Source organism: Miniopterus schreibersii, assembly GCF_964146895.1.
Source record: "Miniopterus schreibersii genome assembly, chromosome: 6".
Taxonomy (NCBI): domain Eukaryota; kingdom Metazoa; phylum Chordata; class Mammalia; order Chiroptera; family Miniopteridae; genus Miniopterus; species Miniopterus schreibersii.
Genome location: NC_138107.1, coordinates 21,196,980 through 21,220,791, shown reverse-complemented (window position 1 = coordinate 21,220,791; position 23,812 = coordinate 21,196,980). Strand labels below are relative to the sequence as shown.

Genomic DNA, 23,812 nt, shown 5'->3' with positions numbered 1-23,812 from the left:
GGGTGATTTTCAAAGAGTACAATATTGGACATAGTAGGGTAACCAGTGTTCTCAGGGAATTTCCTGATTTTTTTTTTTCTTTCTCGATTTTTTGTATCCTGGGAAACTCCCAAGTTCCAGTAAACCAGGACGGTTGGCCACGGCAAGTCATATAAACCTACAGTTAACTAAATGGCTCTACTTGTTGTTTGACCAAGTTCCTTAAAATCTCTGAACTTTAGTTTCCTCATCTGTAAAATGAGGATAATTCCTTATGGAGTCTTTGAAAAGCTAGGTATATAATAGATAATAAATGTTAGCTCACTTGTCTGTTAAGCTTCAGGCTAGTAATAAGTGTTGTATTGTTTTCATAACCAAATTCTGTACTTTAGATAACAGGCCTTTTTATTTCCTTTTCAGTTCCAATTAAATCAAAGGGGGAGCATTTATTTTTTTAGGGCTATGCCTTGATTATGTGTAGTAACCAAAAGGAAAGCTATTCAGGGGAAGGAGAGTTGACTTTTAAGAACCTCTTTCCCCACCCCCACTGACCTTAGTAGTTTCTAAGTCTTTTATCCATGGCTGAGTAACAAACTACTGCAAAATTTTAGCTGCTTAAAACAGTAAACATTTATTATCTCACATAGGCTCTGAGGGTCAGGAAGCCCAGAGAGGCTTTGCCCGGGGTTCTGGCTCGGGGTCTTTGATGAGCTTGCAGTGTGGCTGCTGTCATCTGAAGCTGACTGCGGCCAAAGGATCTGCTTCCGAGCTCACTCAAGTGGCCGCTGGCAGAGGCCTCCCCGTAGGACCGCTCACACCAGGGCAGCTGGCTTTCCCCGGAGCCCGTGACCTGGGAAACAGTGAAACGTACTGCTGACCAAGATGAGAGTCACGAGTATTTTATAACCTGATCCCAGAAGTGACATACCATCCTTTTTGCTGTGTTCAGTTCAGGAGAGGGTCATTAGGGATCATCTCAGAGGCTGCCTTCCACAGATTCCAAATTCACCTGAAACCTTGGTCCTCTGTTGCAGGAAGTGAAGCTAATAGAAAGTGTCTAAAACTAATCGTGGGGCCTGAACCAGAGCCCACATCTCACCCAGTATCTAGATTCTGCCCATTGCTCACCTTTTCTCCTTCCACAGAGTATGTACAATTGGCTGTGGCCAAGTATGTGCCCCAGTTTCTGGCGGTGGCAACCCTTCAGTGGCATCCCACACCATCCCAGTTCAATACGATTAAACAGCCAGTTACTAAATTCCTCTGTGTCCTGAGAATGGCTGCTGGGGATTACAGCGAACAAGACGGAGATGCTCCCGCCCTCACTGAGCCGTTGCAAACTTGGCGGCCACTGACACCGGGTTTAGGATCAGGGTCCCTCCTGCCGACACGGGTTTCTTTCCGACAACACTCCAGAATGGAGAACGCGCTTACACTATTTATTGTACACTGGTTATATGTGATACGTACTGTGTAACAGTGTTTGACAGATGGAACTTATCTCTAACTTAATGGGGTTTTATTTCAGCTTGAGAGATGGTTTGAAAGGAAATGATGGTGAGTTAACGCAAACAGAATTACAACCAAATATGTAGGAATGAAACTTCTTTTGTCCTTGATCACCACCCCAGAGACTCTGTGAGTGTAGTACTGTCAGGAAATGGCTAATGTCCGGGTGACATAACTGCAAGAGCTGCAGAGGATTTTATTCCAGTCTCAAAGCGGAATTTCTATCTACAGCAGTGGTTCCCAGAGGAGGCTGCTCATCAGCATTGCCCAAGAAACGTTGCAAAGAGACCGACGTCTCAGGCTCCAGACTGTTGGATCAGAATTTCTGGAAATCTGTTTTTTGAGGCTCCTAGGTGATTTGAGTTGCTGACAGATATGACACCAAAAGGCAGGAAGGCATGCATTCTCTCACTCCTTCCTTCATGGTTCCAACCAGTAATCGGCACTGTCAGGCACGGATCCAGGCTCTGTGGAGATACAAATGGGGACATCAGAGGTTTTGCCCTAGGAGAGCTTAGAGCTTAATGGGGACTGTGAACAAATGAGCAGATAATTACAGTATAAGCGATAATTATAATACTTAAAAAATAAGCCTATAATTTTATCACTGATTGAGAGATAGTGAAAGTGATAATGGGCATGTAAAAATGAGGCCAAGGACGATTGCCGCCCTTTCTTCCACTGTCTTCCCATATAGGTCTTAATTACAGAGATTTCTAAGGCCTCTGTGGCCAAGTATTATAGTGAATACAACCGGTGTGTGTTCTTTTTTACCTTGATAGTGTTATTTAAAATTAAGTTATTTCTGGATTTTATTCTCATGGTTAAAGCTATATAAACTCAAACACTACTAATACATATTGTCACCATCCTCCTAACAATAACCATGTGAAGATGCTGTCTTGGGAAGCCATAGATGGGGTATTTTAAGAATGGTAGGTCATAGGGTAGGAGACCTGGGTTCAAACTTTGTCTCCTCCCAAGCTCCTTGACCTTTGTCAACTCAGCCACCTCTCTGACTGCAGTAAAGGAAAAAACTCATTGGGCATATACCATGTGCTAGATGCTTGGAATACAAAAAAGGTGTATCAGTTACGAAGTGACTTCCGCTCTATTCTAAGGATGGTATGAACACTGATCTTCTCTTCTACTTACAAAGAAGTCAGTGACCAGAATCCCCTTCACATCTAGAGCAGCGATTTTCAACTGGTGTGCCATAAGAATGTTAAAACATGCAATACCTGACTATTTAGTCAGGGGCACTTCTTTTCTCTTAGATTGTCATATTAAAAAATAATAGCCAGTTATTTTTTAGTGTGGTCAGTGTGGCTCAGTTGGTTGAGCATTGTCCATGCACCAAAAGGTCTCCAGTTAGATTCCCGGTCAGGGCACATACCCAGGTTGTGGGTTCCATCCCTGGTGGGAGTGCGTACGAAAGCAACCAGTCGATGTTTCTCTCACGCATAGATGTGTCTCTTTCCCTCTTCTTTCCTCTCTCTCTCTAAACATCAATAAAAACGTATTTAAATAAATACATAAGTAAATAAAAATTAAAAATGACGACAGTCAACACAACAATAGTCAGATTGGCAAAAAATATATTTTTTGCTGTGCCTCAGAATTTTAGTAATTAGTTTCTGTGTGATATGAGATGAAAAAGGTTGAAAATCGCTGTTCGAAAGGAATGTGCCTAGTAACTTAAAAACAAGTATCATTATGTGATCCCATCCAAAATGGGGAATAACAGAGCTGTAAGGTGTGAATGTGGGCAAGTTTCACTGCCTGTGGATTTTTCAGTGAACTCAGATTTATACTTCGCAAAAAACTCTTTCATAAACACTGAATGTGAAGTTAGTCCATGCCAAAGTTCTTTGTAATGATGATAATAATATATATGTGTTTGCTATATTTATTGTGTGCCATCACTATTCTAAGTATTTTATATACATTAACTCAGTCACAGGAGGAAGATACTTAATTACTTATTTTACAAATGAGTAAATTAGGGCATGAAAAGCTGAAATAACTTGCCTAAACTTGTCACACATGTAGTAAGTTGTGGAGCAGGGATTTGAACCCACTGTCAGGCTCCAGAGCGTGTGCTCCTAACCAGTGCTACCCAAAAGCAAATGACTCACAGGTATCTGCACACTGCTTTTACTGCTTTATGTTTCAAGAGAGCAGAGGTCATGTCTGTCCCTGTCATTGTCGTTGTCCTAATGAGCAGTATGCAGCCTGGCTCATAGTAGGCATTCGTAAGGCCTTTGTTAATTTAGCGAGTCAGCTGCCTTTCACGTGACTGGTAGAGTGAAGGGCAGTGAATCTGAGGATGTTTGGGGAGCATAGAAATAAAACAAGTCCTGGGGATGACCTGATCCCAGCACTTGGTGGACCTTTTACCTTGTCTCACCTCAGCCTTGCGGGGATTAATTAGTTACTGTCATCAGGCTGTTTGTCAGAGCAGAGTTCTAAGTCCATCTGCGGCAGGCTGGCCTTCATCCACCAGCAAGGAGGACTCTGCGTGTGGATTAGCACTGTTTTTTCCCAAATGAGTGTGCTTCAACCCGAGCAAAGCCTTCACTGCTTCTTGTTCTTGTTTCAGATGAAAATTAAATTAGGTTGTTATCTTTAAGGTAATAAAGTTCTGTGGGAGTAATTTTCTACAGTGAACCCCTCTCCAAATGCTTGTTGGTTAAGTGAATTGGGGTGTGGGGTCCTTATTTCCCCCTGCTGAGAATTGGAGGAAGAATTTTGAACTTGATGGTACATTCTGTTCTTTAGCTGTAAGAATTCCCCAAGAATATAGTTCTAAGATCATATTACTCTGCCTCTTCCCACTGCTAAAAAAATTATCCATGTCTGAGCTTCTTAGATCTCATATATTTATGGGTTGCCTCCCAAAAGCAGAAAAATACATCTCTCTCTCTCTCTGGGTGGGGAAACAATTCTTTTGAATGTTTAAAGGGGGTGTGTGTTATTCTTTTGGTATTTGTTTCTTTCACACTTGTAAAATGCCTTTACTGATCTTGTCATAGACAGGAGTAGAGTATCCTTGTTAGGGTTCCAGATCACTAGCTTGGAAGACCTTTGCTCTGAAGAGTCACCCTTTGTAACTAGGATTTAGTCCATGTTTCAGGAACTGCCATTGTGGGCTCGTGTGTCAGTGCTTGACACTTTTCCCTGCTTGTTATTTTGTAATAGCAGGTATATCACCCCATTTATAGTATCACCCATAGATAATTATTGCATGCATAGACCAAATTGGATGTGGGCTTTACCTGAGGAAGTGCAAAGTGGGTTCCCATCATACCTGAAAACATAAGTATCTAAGTCATACGAAAATTGAGTGAGTTGTCCAGAGAGTGAAGCCTCAAGAGGACAGAGGTGCCTTTGTAACATCTAATCTGGGCCTTGGAGAAGGGCTGGGCAGTGAGGACGGGAGACTAGGAAGGAGGACCACAGATGGCTCATTTAAAATCAGAGCCACTGGGATGACTCCTTTAGAAAAATGCCCTTCTCCGGGAATGGCTAAAATAGTACTTTTTGATTAACTGGTGGCAACTAAGGAGTGGGAGGTAGGGACTTATCTTCTAACCTGTCTAATCTTATTTTTGTTGCAACATTTTAAAAATTTCCCTCAAATGTCCACTATGCCAGAATGAGGTTCAGCCTCCTTTAACCTTGGAGCTAACCTGTAGCAGTACTTTATAATGCGTATCAGTGCCCAAATTTTGCAGTTACTTATCTAAGGCCCCCAACAAGGCTGTGTTCTTTCTCCACATATATGATCTCTGCAGGAAAAAATGACTCTTATCAGGGAGTCATTATTAACAAGAGTTTGTTATGCTCTTAGAATGAAGGTTAGCAGGTATGGGAATTCTATGAGGGAAAAGGTAAGCCTAGATTTTTGGATTGTCAGAATGACGGTACCACTGTTGATGTGGCAGATACTTCTCTCCAGCCAAGATTTAACCCAGAGTTTTACTGATTTAAATGCTGACATTCTAAAAGGATTCTGTTGTCAGTTTACTTTCATAGCTGAAAGTGTGCCAGCTCTTAGATGTTCCTTCCCTCGTGGTCTTTAGGACAGTGTTTTATATTTTAATATTTCCGACCAAGGTACGGTTGTTTTCTTCCTCTCATTCCTGAGCCGATTTTCTCCAACCTAGAAAAACCTTTTTAAATTCAAGCAGTGTCATGACTGCCAAGTTAAAGTGCCATTTAATTTTTTGTGTTATTGGCAGCCAATCTGAAGAATGTTCCCATGTCTGCTTAATACAAGCTGACTGTTAAAAAGGGTGGATGGGTCAGAGGGAACAGAAAAGGGAGGGAAATTTCATGCTGACCTCTTGTCGCTTGTAGGGCCAGCTCAGCTGACTTACCTTTAGACAAACTGTGACAATTCGAAAGATAATGAAACAAGATATGATGAAGAAGTTATGCTAAACAGTAGGTAAACATCTGCAATAAACACATTATTAAACACAGGAAAGGGGGCTCTCAGAGCAAGCTGACTGCTCCCTGCTGCCGTCACCTTAGCAGCAAGAAGAACCAAGGTCTGACCCTAAAAGTCTCGACTGCTCAGCTTTGTTTGGAGTCAGCAAATAGCCTACTTGTGGGTTTAGGAAATTGACTTTCTCCACTGTAATAAATTTTTTTAAAATCTTGATATTCTTTAAGATTTCCCAGTAGCTTTCTCGCTTTCTCCTGCTCCAGATATAAATGGCCAAAATGATTAGTATTTGCATTTTTATTGAGGCAGATAACTTCATAAGTTGCTTCCATCATAATTCTCAACTTCATCTTGAGATCTGTGATGGAGGCAACTCACTACGCCATCTCTCGTTAACCCCAGCAACCTTCTTCCATTGGTACCGCCCCCTCCATTCTCTCACATTTCGTTGTCCCTTTGGGGAGCCGAATGGAAAGGAAGGGGGGCTGGTTTGCTGTAAAGCTTACTGTGGTGCCTTTTTCCCCACAAGCCTCCAGCAGACTCTGTTTGATATTGGATCAAAGTGAACACTAATGCTTACTTAACCTCATGCAGATGACTCACCTGGGCATGCCGCTCCTGCAGAGAGCTAACGAATAGACAGATGGATTTTCCGCATGAGCACGGCTCTCTTCGGGGGATTCGGTTTTTGCCCTTTTGTGTTCTGCTTGCGTCAGTATTTCCAGGTCTTTATACCTTTGCTATGGTAGTTCCAATGTTTCTTTTGAATTCAGGCCGGAGGCTCACCTCAGTCCTAAAACACTTAGTTCTGTGTCCAGGGCAAGTTCCTGGCACCTGCACCAACACTTACTTTAGGTGACAGCCTGTTGAACTCTCGCCCACATTCTCTTTTAATACACAGGGTAATTCACAGAGAATGGCCAGCCCCAATTAATGTCTTTTCTTAGTGAGAGACTTACAGAGAGGCACAATTATAACACAGTTGCATGGTTACCAAAAACACTCCCGTATTTGATAGTAGGAAGTAGCTTTTGAAAAATGTACATAAAAGAGGAATTCTTTAAAATCTATTCCAATTTACTTATATATCTCTGTTTTCTACCCTTATCCTGTTTTCATAGTCATTTTCTGTGTATGGCCCTTGAACTAGTGAGTTAGTAGCTTTTGGATACTGTGGTGATTGGAAGTTTTTTATTGGATCCTGTTACTCCCTGTCACAACCTGTAGTGCTGGGAAGCCCCATAGGTTGCGTGGGTGTCAGAGACTCCCGACTACAGAGGTGGGGACGCCACGCTTAGCTTGGTGCCAGCGTGGTATGGTTCCTGGGAGGGGTGACCACCCCTGTTGCTGTCTGCGTGTGGGGGACCAGCCAGATCAAAGAATGGCTTATTCTTTTGCTTCATTTCGGACTAAAGCTCCTCTTCCATGGGCCCAGCGCCTGGGCTTGGTCCCTGCTAGTACAGTTGCACAGAGCAGCTGTGTTCCCACTTGGCCCCGTTCGCCCAAGCTGCCTGGAGGGTGACACTGGTTATTGAGGAGTGACGTCACTGGTCCCCGTGCAGCTCAGGAGATGGGAAGTGTAGCAGGCAGGCAGGCTACAGCCCTGGCAGTGTGGTTGACGTCTTGTGCAAAATGGGTCATGATGTTCCCATGATTCCAGATCAATAGGCAAAGTGTCAAGGGTTTTGCAGGGCCCTGTGCCTCCCCTGATCCTTTAAAAAAGTACAAAAGAGTATGGCTCGGCCCACAGGCAGCTCAGCAAGTGGTCCTTTCACCCAGTGGGGCAGGCTGGCCCCACTTGGCAGTGAAGAATTCATTTGCTGACACGTTCTGTGCTGTTCCTGTGGCATAGCAGATAAGCTCAGCAAGGGAGATGCGAAGGAAAAGGGCACGGTGCTGGCAGGCGGGCTGCAGCCAGGAGTGTGAGGAGATGGTGGCAGTGAGCAGTTAAGGATTGGCACTCGTCTGTTCCTAGCCTGTCCACATGTTCTCTGCAAGTTATGCCGTGTGATTGGTGTCTGTGGGTCACCTCTGAGCGAGGTCTGGACACCTGCAGGGAGTGGAGGACTGTGGTCCTTGCGCATGCCAAGTAGCCCTGACCTTGGGACCATCCCACCCACCTGTCCCTCTTCCTGAAACACCCTTTTTCTTGATAGGTGGCTTGCGCTGTGCATTCAGGTCTCTGCTTTGTCGTCATCTTCTCAGGGTGGCCTTCTCTAACAGCACACTCCAAAGTTATTCCTGCTCGTGATCCCACCCCCTTCATCCTGCTTTATTTTTTCTTGCCATCAGTTACATTACGTAACATTTTATATGTGTGTGTATCTACCCCAGCCTGGAATTTTTGTTCCCTCGGGGCCTTAGTGCCTCCTTGCCTGGCACATGGGAGGCACTCATAAGTGTGTGGTATGAATGAAGGCATGAGCACCCGGTAGCACAGGATGGGAGCCTGGCACATGGGAGGCACTCATAAGTGTGTGGTATGAGTGAAGGCAGGAGCACCCGGTAGCACAGGATGGGAGATACTGGCCAGCTAGACAGAAGCACAACACTGTGTGGGGTAAAGGATGGAAGTAAACCTTTGTGATGATGTCCCTTGGTGACCTGTGTAAAAACAAACACCCTGTCTAAGAAGGTGACAGTGCATGTCCAGCTGTGGGTGGGGTAGGGGGACCGCTCGGGGAAAACGTGTCAGAGTCCAGCGCAGAATCAGGCCTGTGACTCCCGGGCCAGGACTCACCTGATCAGGGCCTGTGTTCCAGGGGCCAGCGCTGCACATCTTTCCCTCCTTTTCACCACAGACATTTCCAGAAAAATGAGCAACTCTGTCTGAGAACTCTGGTGATTTTCCACACACGTCTTTTCAGAGAATGTTTCACTAGCTATTTTATACTCTCCTGAGTTTGACTGTGAAAAGTTCTGCAAACCCAAGAGAAGACTCCTCCAGCTGAGAAGTGCAGTCTGAGACAGAGGCACCTCGCGTGTGCTTTTGTGGAGCTGGCCCATCTGAGAAAGACAGGATGCTTCCACGGGGCCTCTACTCAAGATGGTTCCGACTTGGAGTACTCAGGACAGATGGCTCGTAACAGAATTCTTCAGTATCTCCCAATACTAAATTTCCCACTCTTTGGTAGCCTGCTGCTGGGTTCAGTCCGCTTGGACTGAAATGCTGCCATATGTTTAATCAAGCTGTTTTTCTATTGCCATAGTGTTAGCCCAGTTTCTCAAGTTCAACTTTGTCCTGGGCATTGCCCTTGTAATGACAGGTCATTTATACCACTTTCTTAAGGGCCTCATGTTTTTAAAAGTCCACTCATGTTCTTCCCTCCTCCCCCAACGCCATCCCACAGATCTGTTTCCTATCACTTTTAACCATTTCTTTACTCCTGTTTCCAACTTTTCTAAATCCTTACATGGAAATCCAGACTGGTCACAGCTCTCTAAAAGGCCTCTTAGTTTAAAATTGTCATGATCCCCTGACTGCTTTTGTCAGGGACGTTCCTGATGTTAGGTCCCAGAATACTGTTATTCAAACCTTATTTTTACAGCTTGGTATCAAGTATGTGTATACAGCTTGTTTTAGTATGCAGCATTCTAACAGCTATCTTCAGCCAGCTGGACTTTGCATCTGGCTCTTTCCCCATTGTGAAAGTCTGGCTTGTTCTAGGTCTCCTTTGTGTTTACTCTGGTTCAGCAGTCTTGTGCACAATAGGTGTTTGATATTTGTGTGTTTAATTAGCATGCTCATTTTAGCCTTGTCTTTCCTGTTTAGGTAATGTCTCATACTGGCAAGTCCCTCTCTCCCGAGGTGTTAGCAACTCCTCCACCTGTGTTGCTGTGCCCCTGGGGGGTGATAGGACTTGAAGTGGACACTGTGGGTTATCACAACAACTGGGGGTCACTGATGGCATTTAGTGGACGGGATCAGGGACAGAGTGTCAGCAGTGCACCTGCAGAGAAGTCCAGTGCCCACAAGTGGTTGGCAGTATTCGCTATGCAGTGAACACAGTGGGAAACCTTCACCAAGGGCTTACTGCATGCCAGGCACTGCCCTGTGGACACTATCTGACCTTCTTAACCTTAAGAGGCAATTACTGTTTCCCCCATTTTACAGATAGAAGGTTAAATAACATGTCCAAAGTCACATTGCTAATAAGTGGAAAAAATAAGTTTCAAACCCAAATTGTCTGATAAACAGCCCAGCATTGAACCACCTAATCGCCTGCCAGGCAGTCTGTTATGTCTGCTCTCACCTCCTTCGTGCCTAATACTTAAGTATTAGACCTATTAGTTAGCTGTATACCGAGCAAGTAATAGCAGGGTCTAAATTTGAAATATCTTGGAAGACAGTAAGTCTGTCCCTGGGCGACAGCTTGTCCCTTAGTAATTCTTCCAGTAGTCGTGGCCTTTATGACCTTGTTCCTCCTTGAGGAGTCTCTTTATTTGCTCTTGATTGAGGTGCAGGGGACCCTGAGCCCTCCATAGACATGGCCTACTGTCCATCAAAGACAGAGTTGAATTGTGTTAGAGTGATTTAGATTGCACAAAAATATAATGGTTGTCTTCCAAAATTTGCATTTTCCAGATAATTTTCAATAGATTATGAAAACATAGATAAGGTTATCATTTTTTTAACGGCATGATTTCTAACAGCCTTTAATAGAGAAAATATTTCTTGTTTAAGGATGGAATCTTTTTTAAGAGGAATTCTGTTAAGGAAATGTGAAGTTAAACAGATTCTTCTTAAGATGTTCTAGAATTTTTGTCCCCTGAAGAGGCCAGTCTGAGGGAGGAACATGACTCAGGATAAGAATGGTCTTAGGAATAAAGTATGTTAAAGGGCCATTTAATTTTTGAATTTTCGAAGTGACCTAGTGGCCTGGTTATATAACTGTTGTTGTTTTTTAACTCTCACTCGAGGACATCTTTTCCATTGCTTTTCAGAGAGAGTGGAAGGGAGAGAGAGAGAACGAGAAATACTGATGTGAGAGGGACACATCAATTGGTTGCCTCCTACCTGCACCCCCACTGGGGCCAGGGATCGAGCCTGTAACTGAGGTATGTGCCCTTGGCCGGAATCAAACCCAGGATCCTTCAGTCCAAGGGCCAACACTCTAACCACTGAGCCAAACCAGGTAGGGCTGATTGTGTAACTGTGAGGGACAGAGGTGGTACCTAATTGTTGGCACTTGGGTGTGTGGTAGCTTCTTTGTTTCCAGCCATGGGTTGGGATGGTGAGTCCCCTCCCTGAATCCCCTCCAGGGCTGGACAGATGTCAGGACCGGAACCCTGGTAGCTACTGCTTTCAGTGTCATTGATGGCTTCATGTTATCTCTTATCTCACAGCCGGGCTGAATAGAGCCTGTTAGATAATCTGAATTAGCAAAGAACACATACAATTCAGTATGGCGAGCCAAGGAGGGAGAGGTAGCATTAAATGATTAATAGCTTGGTTAATAAAACTGATGTTTGCCTTTGCTCTTGGAAGGTAAAGTATTTGTGGTTATTTCTGTAAGAGTAATGACCAGGAAAGTTGAAAATGTATACTCCCAATGTTAATATAGAAAATCTAGTCAATTTGTATATGAAAAGATGCCTAGCTACCCTGTAAATGTAAATCTTGAATAGGGGGGAAACGTAGGGATTTATGAAATGTTGGAAGATGGAATTAGATTTGTAATTATTAATATGACACCATCCTCAGGATGTTTTATTAAGTGAAAACAAGCAAGTAATATACAGCAGGTCCTTGAATAACGTCCTTTTGTTGTAATGTTGATGAGAAGCTATAAGAATTTTACTCTTGTTTCTATCAATTAGCCTGTGGTAAAATTGATTTCATTTATATGTCATGTTGCCACAGTTCATATTGAAGACGATAAGTGAGGACTTACTAGATACACTTCTCAGTATAACAGTATTTTTCTAAGTTTCTTTTTTACTGTGACCACCCCCTATAGTAAGGATATATTTTACATCACAGCTGAGTACATCATATTTATAAATATGATACAATAACATTGAAGATTTATGAAACAATATTCATTCTCTCTCATTTTGATTATTATGACCAGTTTATTGGTTTTTTTTGTTTTTGTTTTTTTGGGTTTTTAAAAAATATATCTTTATTGATTTCAGAGAAAGGAAGGAAGAGGGAGAAAGAGAGAGAGACATCAGTGATAAGAGTCTTCATCGATCAGCTGCCTCCTGCACCCCCTGACTAGGGATCGAGCCCGCAACCCGGGCCTGTGCCCTGACCGGGAATCGAACTGCGATCTCCTGGATCCTAGGTCAACGCTCAACAGCTGAGCCACGTCCGGCCGGGCCAGTTCATTGTTTTTAATTCTAAGTTAACTTGATCATCTACTGATATATGATCTACATCTACAATCCACAATGATAAAAACACCCATCTGGCGTGACCTCTTTTGTGCTGCAAAAACAAAAATCTTGGGAAGCGTCTTCTATTAAATCTTCCCATGAGGTTCCTTCTGGCAGTGGGGCTTCAGGATTGTGGTTGGAGGAAAGTGATGAGATTTTTTACCACCTCTTTTCATTTCTAATATTTGAATTTTTTACTGTGGGCATGAATGCAGTATTAAAGATGATAATAAAACTAACAAGCAGAGGAACCCTCCTTTTCGCCGAGGCATTCCTTGCTTCCGTGCAGCTCTTCCTGTCTTGCTTGTCTTCGCTCTGGTTCTGGTCGGATGGGATCCTCTCCTGTCTGCCACCTTTCCGTCCGATTCCACTCTTCCCGCCATTGAGATTTTAGCTTCCTGGGAAGTTTTTATGGATCTGAGAGAAGTTTAGACTGGCACTTCTGAACTGAATTCACAGGATTGTGTCTTTTGTTTTAATTTTCAAATTAGAACTAACACATAAGTTACTTTTGTGAGTTTAAAAAAATTTTTTTAGCATGAGAAATTTAACCTTGTCCATAGCATATTTGAAAATAATTTGTTCTTATTCTTTTATGAAAAATTACTGTGTAAAAAGTATTGAGTAGAGTTTAATCAATGTCCTTTTCTCTCAATAGGTTTTAAAATGGAAAATTTTGATGCATCACTTAGTACCTATTTCAAGGCATTGCTAGGCCCCCGAGGTAAGGTGGTTTTGGTTTTGCTTACTTTCCCTCCCTACCCTCCCCCTTCCCCGATATAGCCACTTGTAAATATTGCATGATGAGCTCCTAGAAAACATTAGCAATTTTTATTATAAAACTAATGCTTTGCCCTGGGTAACAAGGGGCTTGGAGAAGCCGTTTGGTGGTTATTGAAGTGGTGTAGTGTCCCCTGGCTGCTGGAGCAGAGACACAGCTACTGTTACCCTCTGCTTCTTTTAACGAGATCAAATTTTGCTGTCAAGCTTGTAGCCTGAAAATGCCAAGATTTCACCATTACTGCCTGTATGTTTTCCTCAGTTCTTGTGAGCCTCCAGCTGAAACTGTCTTCCAAAATGGGCTGCTGCACTAGGAGTTTAAAACTCTTTCACTTTGACTATTTTTAGGGCTTTTTAATGTTCTTTCAGGTTGTGTCATGTCAACAAGTAAATATATACACTTGTACTCACTTTTTATGGGTCTCTTAATCGTTTATTATTTTTGAGGAAGTAAGTCAGCTCCATATTGCGATCCTTTAATGTCTTCTAAAATGTCTCTTAATGTCTTATCTGTAAACAAGGAACTTGTTAGGATCACAGAAAGAATTTACAGAACCACTGCAGTTTTAAAACAGATCTTTAAAAAGATTCTGAGTTTCACTCATGATTTTTAAAACACCAAAGAAAGCAACAAGAGATTCTGTATTTCAATGGCACAGATGAAATCGTGTGTGATGCCATTTGTGATAATAGTGAGGATGTGGAGAAGGAGTCGAAGTTGGCGTAACCTCTCTGGAAGGTAGTTGTGTCTTCTATTGAAATTAAAAGACACATGCCCTTTGACTCAGCTGTTCGACTTCTAAGAATGTATCCTAAAACTTAATCAGTTATGCAAAGATATGTATCAGGATGCTCCTTCTAGCATTGCATGTCAAAACTGGCAAGAACCTAGATGCCCATCAGTAGGTGACGGGTTACATACATTTGTAACCAATGAAAAAGAACAAGTTGGACCCATCAGTACTTTCTTGTATTGGGACGATGCCCACTTCAGCTTTATGGGACCCAAAAATGCCATTTTAACTGGCTGAAATGTAATGAAATTTACTAGCTTGTATTACGAGATCAGGTAACTCCTGAGTTATTTCCGTGGCTCTATGCTGTTAAGCAAGGATCCCTGTTCTTGTGATTTTCTGCTTTGCATCCTCAGTAAAGCAACAGCTCTGTCCTCAGAATAGGTCCCCCTCCTGTCATGGCAGGATGGCTGCAGCAGCTCCTGGCATCACCTCCAGAGGAGGAAGAAGAAATCTCATTTGCTTGGGTTTAAGAACAAGGAAATTCTTCCCGGAGCCCTTCACCAGCTATCATCTTCTCAAAGCTCAGTGGCCATATGTGCTTCACATGCCCTTGTCTGAACCAGTCACCAGAGTGGGTTAGGATGACCACGAGTAGCTAGATCCCTGAGGATTTCCCGCCTGGGGCCGGAGCCAGCCGCCCAGGAAGTACATTGCGGAAGGAGGTTGGATACTTACTAAAACGGAAGGATGAAGATATGTTATAAAACTTAAAAAGCAAGGTGCAAACCGAGCTTGAAGTAAAAGGAAATGGGAGATTTTTGTGTGTGCATTGTGTTTATGTTACATAAAATACATGCAAATATCTGATGTTAGTTGCTAAGTGACAACTTGTTTTCTCAGAATTGACAGCTGAAAACAAAGGTGTTAAGAACCCCCTTGTTGAGTTCACTGGGGCTGGCCACTTCCCTGAAGGACTTCTGAGAACCACAAGTTCAGCAGAACTGAGAGTAGCACCCTCTACCACCCTAGCACAACTAGTGGAGAGGGTGGAGGCCGTCTCCCTCTGAAGCCAAGGGAGAAAGCCAGGAAACGCTGGGAGAATTTAAGGTGTCTGCAAGAAAGCAGACTGACAGTAGGTCCTCCCAGTAGACATAGGCTTGTTTTATGAAGTCAAGGGAAAAAGCATTGGAGAGAATAGCAAGATAGTCCAGCCAGGAGGTCAGATAAGGGGCAGAAGCTGTCCCCACTCGCTGCCGTGTCTCAGAAGATGCAGGAGGTGAAACCTCCGTGTGCCTCTGAGCTCCCGAGCAGGGGGCCTTGGAGAAGCCACAGGCTTTGGGAGCTCACCAGAGCAGGACGCGGAGGGGGACCTGCTGCAGAGGTGGCTCCCTGGGAGTCAGCCAGAAGAGGAAGCTGAATCTTGCGGTGGACAGATAACACCTCGGCATCTGGCTGCCAGGGAGCTGATCCCATCCAAGGAGAAGGCTGTCACATTGCTGCCGGCAACTACTTAGAATGAATTTTCCTTTTCCCCCTCATTTCTGCCCGGAAAAGGGATGGGAGCAAGGGAGTTCTCTCCTATCCCAGTAGCTCCCTTGAATCCATGTAGGTCTTTGCTCTCAAGCTTCTACTCCTCGCATGGTTTCTTAATACCTTAAATAGTCACTTACTGATCATTGCTGCTTCTCCCTCACAAACAATCGCTGTGCCCTGTGCTGGTGACCATCGAGCTCACAGCAGATGCTGCCTGTGGAATCAGGGACTGTCATTAAGCTGGCTAAGTGGCACGTTCCCTGAGTCTGCACATGCTGGGAGGGCCTGCTAGCGCTTGGCTGAGATGGAGGACTGCAGAGTTCAAAGACTGCCGCTTCTAGGGTTTCATTATCCCATGCATAATTTAACAAGCCTGTGATAAATCCAGTTAATGGAAAATTTAGCTTTCTCCTTTTTTTTAAAAGATTTGTTGGAAAGGATTTTTTTTAATTATTATTTTGCTTAGCAAAAGCATATGTAATATATACATTATTGTTCAGAACATGTAGCAAGGAGTTTCACCTGGTATGATGCAGATCGAAAACTCACACTTCCCCTTGTTGCTTTGTTGGTATCAGGACCGTTAGTATTAGGAAACTATTATAACATTGTGGTTTGAGAGAAAAAAATTTAATATTTGAAAAATGTGGTAATTTTTGTATCTACCTTATTAATCACTAAATATTGTCACTTTATTATTTTCCAGATACCAGAGTAAAAGGATGGTTTCTTCTGGACAATTATATACCTACTTTTATCTGCTCCATCATATACTTACTAATTGTATGGCTGGGACCAAAGTACATGAAGAACAGGCAGCCATTCGCGTGCCGAGGAATTTTAGTGGTGTATAACCTTGGGCTCACGTTGCTGTCCCTCTACATGTTCTGTGAGGTAGGTCCGAGGTTAACTCGGGCTTCCCCTCATTTGACTGCGCTCATGTCGCTGTCCTGAATTGTGTTCCTAAATGAAGAAGGGGTGGGGGATTCTGGGAGAGCAAATACTTGAATGCACTTTGAGTATGTTTTAAAACTGATTTTTCAAAATGCCAGAGTTGTTCACACACATATGCCTTCTGGAATATGTAAAATAGAAGCCTTTGCTCTTGATTCTCATGTTTCGTATTATATTTAGAATTAGATATTTCAGAAATGCTCTTAGGCAAGCAGAATACAGAGTGGAAAATGAACAAAACGTGAAAAACAGATCTGTGAGCATTTTATTATTAAGCATTTAATAGATGGTTCTGGTTCAGGGTGTGGAGGAAGGAAGTGGGTGTTACCAGTGTTTGGTTGTGTTTGTGGTAAGTCAGCCTCTATCCTGATATGTAACTGTAAATAGCTTTGAGATTTGACAGGTTATTTTTTAAAAAGTAAGAAGAGTGGATATGAGATGTATTTAAGGTTTGAATGGTCACAAAAATGAAAGACAAATCAGAATCAATACTATGGCCTTCCTATTTTGCAAAGTATAATTATATAGCCTTTAAAGCTAAGAGGGGGCAGGGGGCTGCCCTCCAGAGGTAAGCACAATTTGTGTACATTTTTAGGAGAAGGACTTCACCTTTCAGGCTTACAACACAAAACTATTGCTACAGCTCTGGGGTAGAGAATTAAGCCATACATAAAACAGACATTTTTAGGCAGTCCTATTTAGATTTTCAACCTTTTATTGTGGCTTTAATTCTCCAAGGAGTAGTAAAGAAGATAAAGGGGAGGAGAGCTCAATATGAATCTTAAAATTAGTGTTTTAAGAAAGAATAAATTTGCCGTCAGCCTCGGGCTGTGATGTCTCTCTGCCTGAGTGTGGCTGGCTGTGTGTGAGTAGATGTGGGTGTGTAAGCCGCTGTAAACACTGCATTTGATCATCGGAGGTATTGTAGCTGGGGGAGGTCTGTGTCTTGTTCTCCCACGTGTATATTTCATAAGCCACGGTAATGATTTTGTGACTAGGACACTAGATGCTACTATCATTGCTTTTATGCTTGACACTCTGTCAAATGCTTACAACTCCTTTTTTGCTTTCTTTCTGTCCTGTTCTAGAACGAAGGCAGTTTAATTAGCCTCCAAGATGGATATTGCAGGACTGGAGGCAGGGCCAGTGCACAGGAGTGACTCCTGGGCCCAGCACTGGGAACATCTCTGTGTTCAAGGGACAAAACTGCAGCAAGCTGGCAGGTTTTTCAGAATGAACCATTTCCTTTCCCGTAATTGATAGATGCTAGAGTGATTTCCTTAAGAAATCTTGTATAGAGTTTATGCTTACACATAGCAATAGTCTAGAGAAAAAATATGTAAGATTATTAAGTCTTATAGAGCTTAATTAAGCACTTGATGCCTTAAATATTGCTCTAACCCTAGAGATATAGCCATAACTTCATAATTTAACCTCTCTTAAACAGATCACTTCATGATGAAGAGAGGAAAGTGCTGTATTAATTGCTGCTTTGTATGAAAGAATGAATTGGGGGGGTCTGAAAGCATTATAATAAGTATAGATTTTCTTCTCACAGCTTTGTGAGACCAATAGAAGGCATTGAGCAGTGCCTGAGCATTGAATGTAGAGATTTAAGAAATACTGTATATGGAAGAGGAAAATAACAATTTTAACTCACAATTTAAAGTACATAGAGAAGTAATAGATAAGGGGGCATTGATTCCTTAAATTAAATTAAGATTATAAACTCTACCTAGATTAGATATGCCTGAGTTCCAAATAAGCCCTGGTACTCCAGCTTAAATATTTACACTCGGTTGTTGTTTTTTTCTTTTATTCTGTACTTACATATACTTATCAGGAATAGCATTATGACGTATCATTTGTCAAGTTTTAAAATTTCATTTTAGCAGCTGGTTTTTATTTTTGAACTTAGCATTTATAGTCTAGAGAATACTAAAATGTAGGAGGGCAGCCACGGAGTTGTAGAACAGAACAGGTGAACATGGAGTCGAGCTGGGCTCCTTGTTTCAGAGAAGTATCCCAAGAGTTAGAGCCATTTGCCTGGGGTCACACAATTGGCATGGTCATGACCGTTAGTCTCTATTTACCCTCTTGCTTATCTACATATTTGGGTCTGGAAAGAATTGAAAAAAATAAATATTTAGTCACTGATATTTTTGTTTATTTAATCCTGTGGCAAGAATCCATAGCTGCCTTTGCAAGTTCTAGGTTAAGACAAATAAAATTGTCAGTAAAGCAAAGAAGGAGAAATCTTGAAAGAAGGGAGATAAAAAGGAACACAGAAACTTTAAAATTACTAGAAGAAAGTAAATAATTGACAGTTTTAAAATCGAGTAACTGAGTTTAAAATGTAGAAAGAACGTAGACTTGTTCATAGTTTATACATTTGGTAGAAAATGAAAAGGAGAGTTGTGGCACTACTTTCAGTTATCTCATGAACTTAGTTTTTATTTCCAGGAAAAAGTTGTAGATCCCCGATTAGAAGTATATTTGAACAGTGGGATGTTTTAGATCGAAAGTATAGGACTTATGGCAAGCCTTTTAGCGTTTACTTGCTAAATTAGGTGTTGTCTAAGATTACAGTCAATGGTGATCATCTTATTCAGAAATAAAATTGAAGTTATAGAAGGGAAACAACCTAGTTTGCATCGCTCAGCTTTGTGAAAGTTCCCTCACAGCAAACATAAAAATCTTGTGTTCCTGTCTACCCGAAGATTCGGGGCATATTTCATCTGAATAAATGCCCTACTGTTTTTTAAAAAACTATCTACATGTCTGCCCTCTTGTCCCCAAACCCCAGGTTGGGCATCCCGTCGGCCCGATTTGAAATTGCAGCTTCTCTGAGTTACGCGGTGTACATCCAGGTGGGACGAGTCTCCTTGTCCTGCGCTGCGGGCTGCCTGAGCCGCCGCTGACTCCTTTGCGTTCACATATAAACCCGGGTCCCGCTTGGGCAGCGGCCGTCCTGCTGCCTGGCGTCTACCCTCGCCTCTGCCGCCGGCCTCACCCCCGAAGCAGAGAGGACCTGAGGGCTTGGTTTGTTACAGCTCAGCAGGGCCCGGCCCTGTCCGCCTGCTCCCGCGCACTGGTCCTGGGGCTCAGTGCTGCACCGTCCGCGTGGCTTTGAACCGAGAGAACTGCCGGCTGGCCTCTCGTTAGGAGGGACCCCTGAGCTTTCTTACCTGTCAGCTGTGCCCAGCTCTGCTCAACTCCCCGCTCCCCGCTCCAGCACCAGGCTTTGGTCCCTACCCCTTAAAAACTCCCTCCTCCTTTCTGGCCCAAGCCCTCCTCCGTTTCACAGCCTCCATCTCATCTTCGAGGACTCCACTCCGGGATCAGTTCCCCTGTGAAGCTATGAAGGACTTGGCTACAGAGCAGTCGTTTTTCAGCTTTGCTTTCCCGTCCCCAAGGAACGTGACACATTCCTTCCCATTAAAGGGCGCGGGTGGATGTGCCCTCTAGCATCCTCTCACACACACCCCTGGCTTGCAGGACGGCTGTTTCTTCCCATTGTTGGTGTGGTTCATAAATGTGTCCTGAGCACTAGGATAGAAAAAAGCAAATGCCAGAACCACGGCTTTACTTATTTAACAAAAACAAATGATAGATTTCAAACAAGATTATTTTTTGAGTATTTATTTCCTTGCAGTTAGAGCTGTATGCTGTGAGTAGTATGAGAAAATCTTCCTATGCACACACTTTCAGACATTTAAAATGTAATTTTAAAACAATGATTGATAGCTAGCTGGATAGATGGATCAGGATTGACACAGATCCAAAACTCCTTTCTTTCTCTTTGCAATTTTCATATTAAATTTTAATTTTGGAACTACTTTAAAATATGGAAAATAAAATCACATAAATGACATCTATGCACATTTTCTTATTGGTTTGAATTTTTTCCCTGTAAAAGAAAACATTACAAAATGCATTTAAAGTACAGCTCCTCAGATGTTACTTCTAAAGTTCATATGTTTCTTTGGATGTGTTTTTATGATTTTTACCACATATGTATGTATACATGACAATATATAGTCTATTCTGAGACAGTTTTTTCAAATTTACCTAAATGGTATACTGTTTATACTTTTTCAAATAACTTTTTTCAGTCAACATTATATTTTGAGATGAATCCATGTTGAATCTTAAAGATTTAATTTATTAGGTTTAACTTCTCTGTGTTATTTTAGTGTTAGAATTTCTTATACCATTTTATCTGGTTGTTTTCTTTTTTTCTTTTTGGATGAACATAAAGGTTTCCAATTAACAGTTATGTTCAATGTCCTTGGACAGGTCTCCTTGTGCAAATGTGATTGTGTCTTGTTTTATTTTTACCAGATACTCATTTAGGAGTTTAGTGACTGAATCTGACAGTCTCTTGCCTTTTAGTTGGGAAATTTAATCCCTTTTCATCTAGCATAATAATTCTTTGGAATAATTTCTTTTTTGCTTGTGTTCATATTTTCTTTGTTCTTTTTTTCTCCTTGCTTTCTGTTGAATTTTTGTATTGTTTTTTTTGTTTTACTGATTTAAAAGTTATTCATTCTAATTCTATTAGTTACCGATAAGTTTTTAACATGCATTCTTGACTTAATAAAGTCTAAAGTGGTTATTTCTATTTTCCTAAATAATACAAGAACCTTAGAAGATTTCATCTCTGATTCCCCATCCTCCATGTTACTGTTAGGGACCTAAGCAATCATTAGCACAGTCAATGCTTACTGATTTTTCTCTCTCACTATTGACCTGTGAAGTCCACTCTTTCCTTTGAGGTTTGGTTTTCTTCTTCTGAAGTAGTTCTTCTCTGTTTGACGTCATTTTATTTGTCTTTATGCTTGAACAGTATTTTAGCAGGGTGTAGAAGTCTAAATCAACAGTTATTTTTCCTTAGCACTTTGAAGATTTCTTCCAGAGAATTATGCTGCAGTCTCATTTTTGTCCATTTGTAGGTCATCTTTTTCTTTCCAGGTATTTTAATACTGCATTTAAAAATAAAAGAGTGTGCCTAGTCATCCATTTTTATTTACCTCATTCAGGGCTGTGTGCCTGAAATCTGAGCATTTATGGTTCATTAATTTGGGAAAGTACTCGGCGTCTTCCGCTTGACTGTGGCCTTTCTCCCTCCATCTCCATTGCCTCCTCGAGCTCCTGATAGACACCAGTGGGACATTCGCAGACTCCACATATCCTCTCTTTTGTATTTTTTATAGCTTTCTAGCTCTATTTTTGCATTCTTCTAATTCACTCATACTTTCAGTTGTCTAACCTGCTGTTTCATCCATTTCATTCAGTTTTAGTTTCAGTGCTTATCTTTTATTTCTAAAAATTCACTGCTCATTCTTTTTTTCATTCTATAACATGAAACACGATGGGTTTTTCGTCCACGATATATGACAGTGATCTCCAAACTCAACCACTCACTATATTGCTTTTAAAAATATTCTTTAGAAAGTTTTCTTTCAGTTACATCTGGGATGTCATGCCTCTGAGAATAATATTAAATCTACGTTAAATTTCTTTACCTTTTAAAAACAAAAACTGAATGGCTTGTCGGGCATCCTGTTAAGCATCCCAAACTGGCAATTGCTGGGGTCATCTCGGGTAAATGTGTCTTCCCAGATAAAAGAAGGATTTTTAAAGGACTTGAATATAAGCTGACTTCTTCTTTTCAGAATAATTTTTTGGGGGGAAAACCTCACCTTGTAGTTGGGCATCAGTGATGTTGGTGTTTTTTTGGTGTGATTCATGTAGCATTTCTGTGTTTGTGGGGAGTTGGTTCTGCTATTGTTCAGTTTGCTGCATTGCCAGAACCAGACGTCAGTATTTTCTAAACTTCTTTTGATTTCTGATGCTGCATTATTGGGAAGGTGAAAGCAATTGCGCATTTCGGGGGATGAGTGTTTTTCTGTGCTTTCTAATCTCTGTCATCGTAGGGTGAGTGCTGTTGTAGTATCTCCCCAGGCACCTGACAGGCAGTTCCTCCCAGGGCTCTGGCTTTTGAGTATCTCTGATAGAACCACAGAGCAGTTGCTTTGGAAACATTATATTCTAAACTGTCTAGTTGTTTTTCTTTCCCTTCAGGCTTTCCTAAAATAGACATGTTATTGTGGGAAAATGACATTTGGAAAAACACTTAAAAGACCTTGCAATTGATTATTGAGTTTTATAAAAAAAAGTTATTTCGTTTACCAAAATACTTTGAAAAAGATATTTACTGTTCTGCTTTTTCCATTTAAGAGAGGTACAGAAAAGTTGAAACATCTGGTGAGATTAATACTTTACAAGGCCTGACCATTGTCTGAAATACTTCTCGCCCTTAGTTCCCTTACAGCTGAAATTGCTTGCTCAGAAAGAAACCTCTCAGGAAGTAGCACTCCACTGTCACTTGCCCCCCTGTATCTGGCCCTGCCCTGAGGGGGTGAATGGAGAGAGGGATGCCTCACAGACAGCCTTCTCCTCACTCCCGCTCCCATGGGAAGAGACAGGAATGCCTTCCAGGAGGAGAGGCAGCTTTGGGGTTGGTTCAAAGACCAGCCTGACTTCTCTAAACTGACCCTACAAACCAATGGTGACACAGCTTTGCAGCTGGTGTAACAGGAGCACGTAGCTCTACAAATCCTCAAATGAAGCAGACTTAGGCTACAAAGCCAGAGTCAGTAGGGAGGCTGGAGATCTCTTTTTAAATTATGCAAAGGATGCTCTGGATGGAGCTTCTGGACACAAGTAGGAGCAGCACCACTTCAGACCTAGTCATGGGCCTTCGAGCTAACGTTTGGCTGGAATCATAGCAAGGACTTCTATAGTGCCGCCTTATGCCATGTACTGGGTTAACTCATTTAATGTTCATTGCAGTGTTATTGTCCCCTTTCTGCAGAGAGAAAGTGCCGGGGTGTACCCGGGACCCAAGTCTGTACTCCAAACCATTGGACAGTACTGCCTGAAAATGCTAAGCCTTAGCTTGAGACTTTTCTCCACTAGCACTCCCGTGAAATATAAAATAAATGCTTCTTGCCAGGTATGTAGAAGCAACCTCCCTGGAGGCCTGAACAGAGAGAAAAGGACTGCCAGCATAAGAGGGCCAGGCCTAGAGTTCAGGGAGAAATGCCAGGCATACCTGTTTCAGGCTGGGCTCAGGACAAGCTGTTTCTTTGTGCTTTGTTCTTAAGAATTCTCAAGTGTACAGAGCCTCTCCTTATGACTTAACCAAAAGTGTTCCATTCAGCTGTAACCCAATGGTATTCCCCGTCATAAGGGGAAAAAAACACTTCTGGAGGTCATAGGTGTAAAATTATCTTAATGAGCATCCTTATGCTCTGGACATGAAAGGCTTGAAATTCAAAACCACGGGCTTTCACCTGACCCCCTTCCGTAATGGCACTGCGGAGACTGGCCAGCTAAACCCTAAAGGGAACAGGTACATTTAATTTTGGAGTAGCTGGTGGTTAATTTTAAAGCAAGCATCTGCCAAAGATAAAGATGC

General features: G+C 42.2%; 1 protein-coding gene across 1 annotated transcript in view; it reads left to right on the top strand.

Moving 5' to 3' along the window:
- Positions 1-23,812, top strand: part of ELOVL5 (ELOVL fatty acid elongase 5) — a 74,050-nt gene that overhangs the window by 31,819 nt on the left and 18,419 nt on the right. The window contains exons 2-3 of the mRNA XM_081141611.1: positions 12,981-13,046; positions 16,079-16,266. Coding sequence (XP_080997737.1) covers positions 12,989-13,046; positions 16,079-16,266 — 246 coding nt within the window. The 5' untranslated portion in view covers positions 12,981-12,988. The remainder of the gene's footprint in view (positions 1-12,980; positions 13,047-16,078; positions 16,267-23,812) is intronic.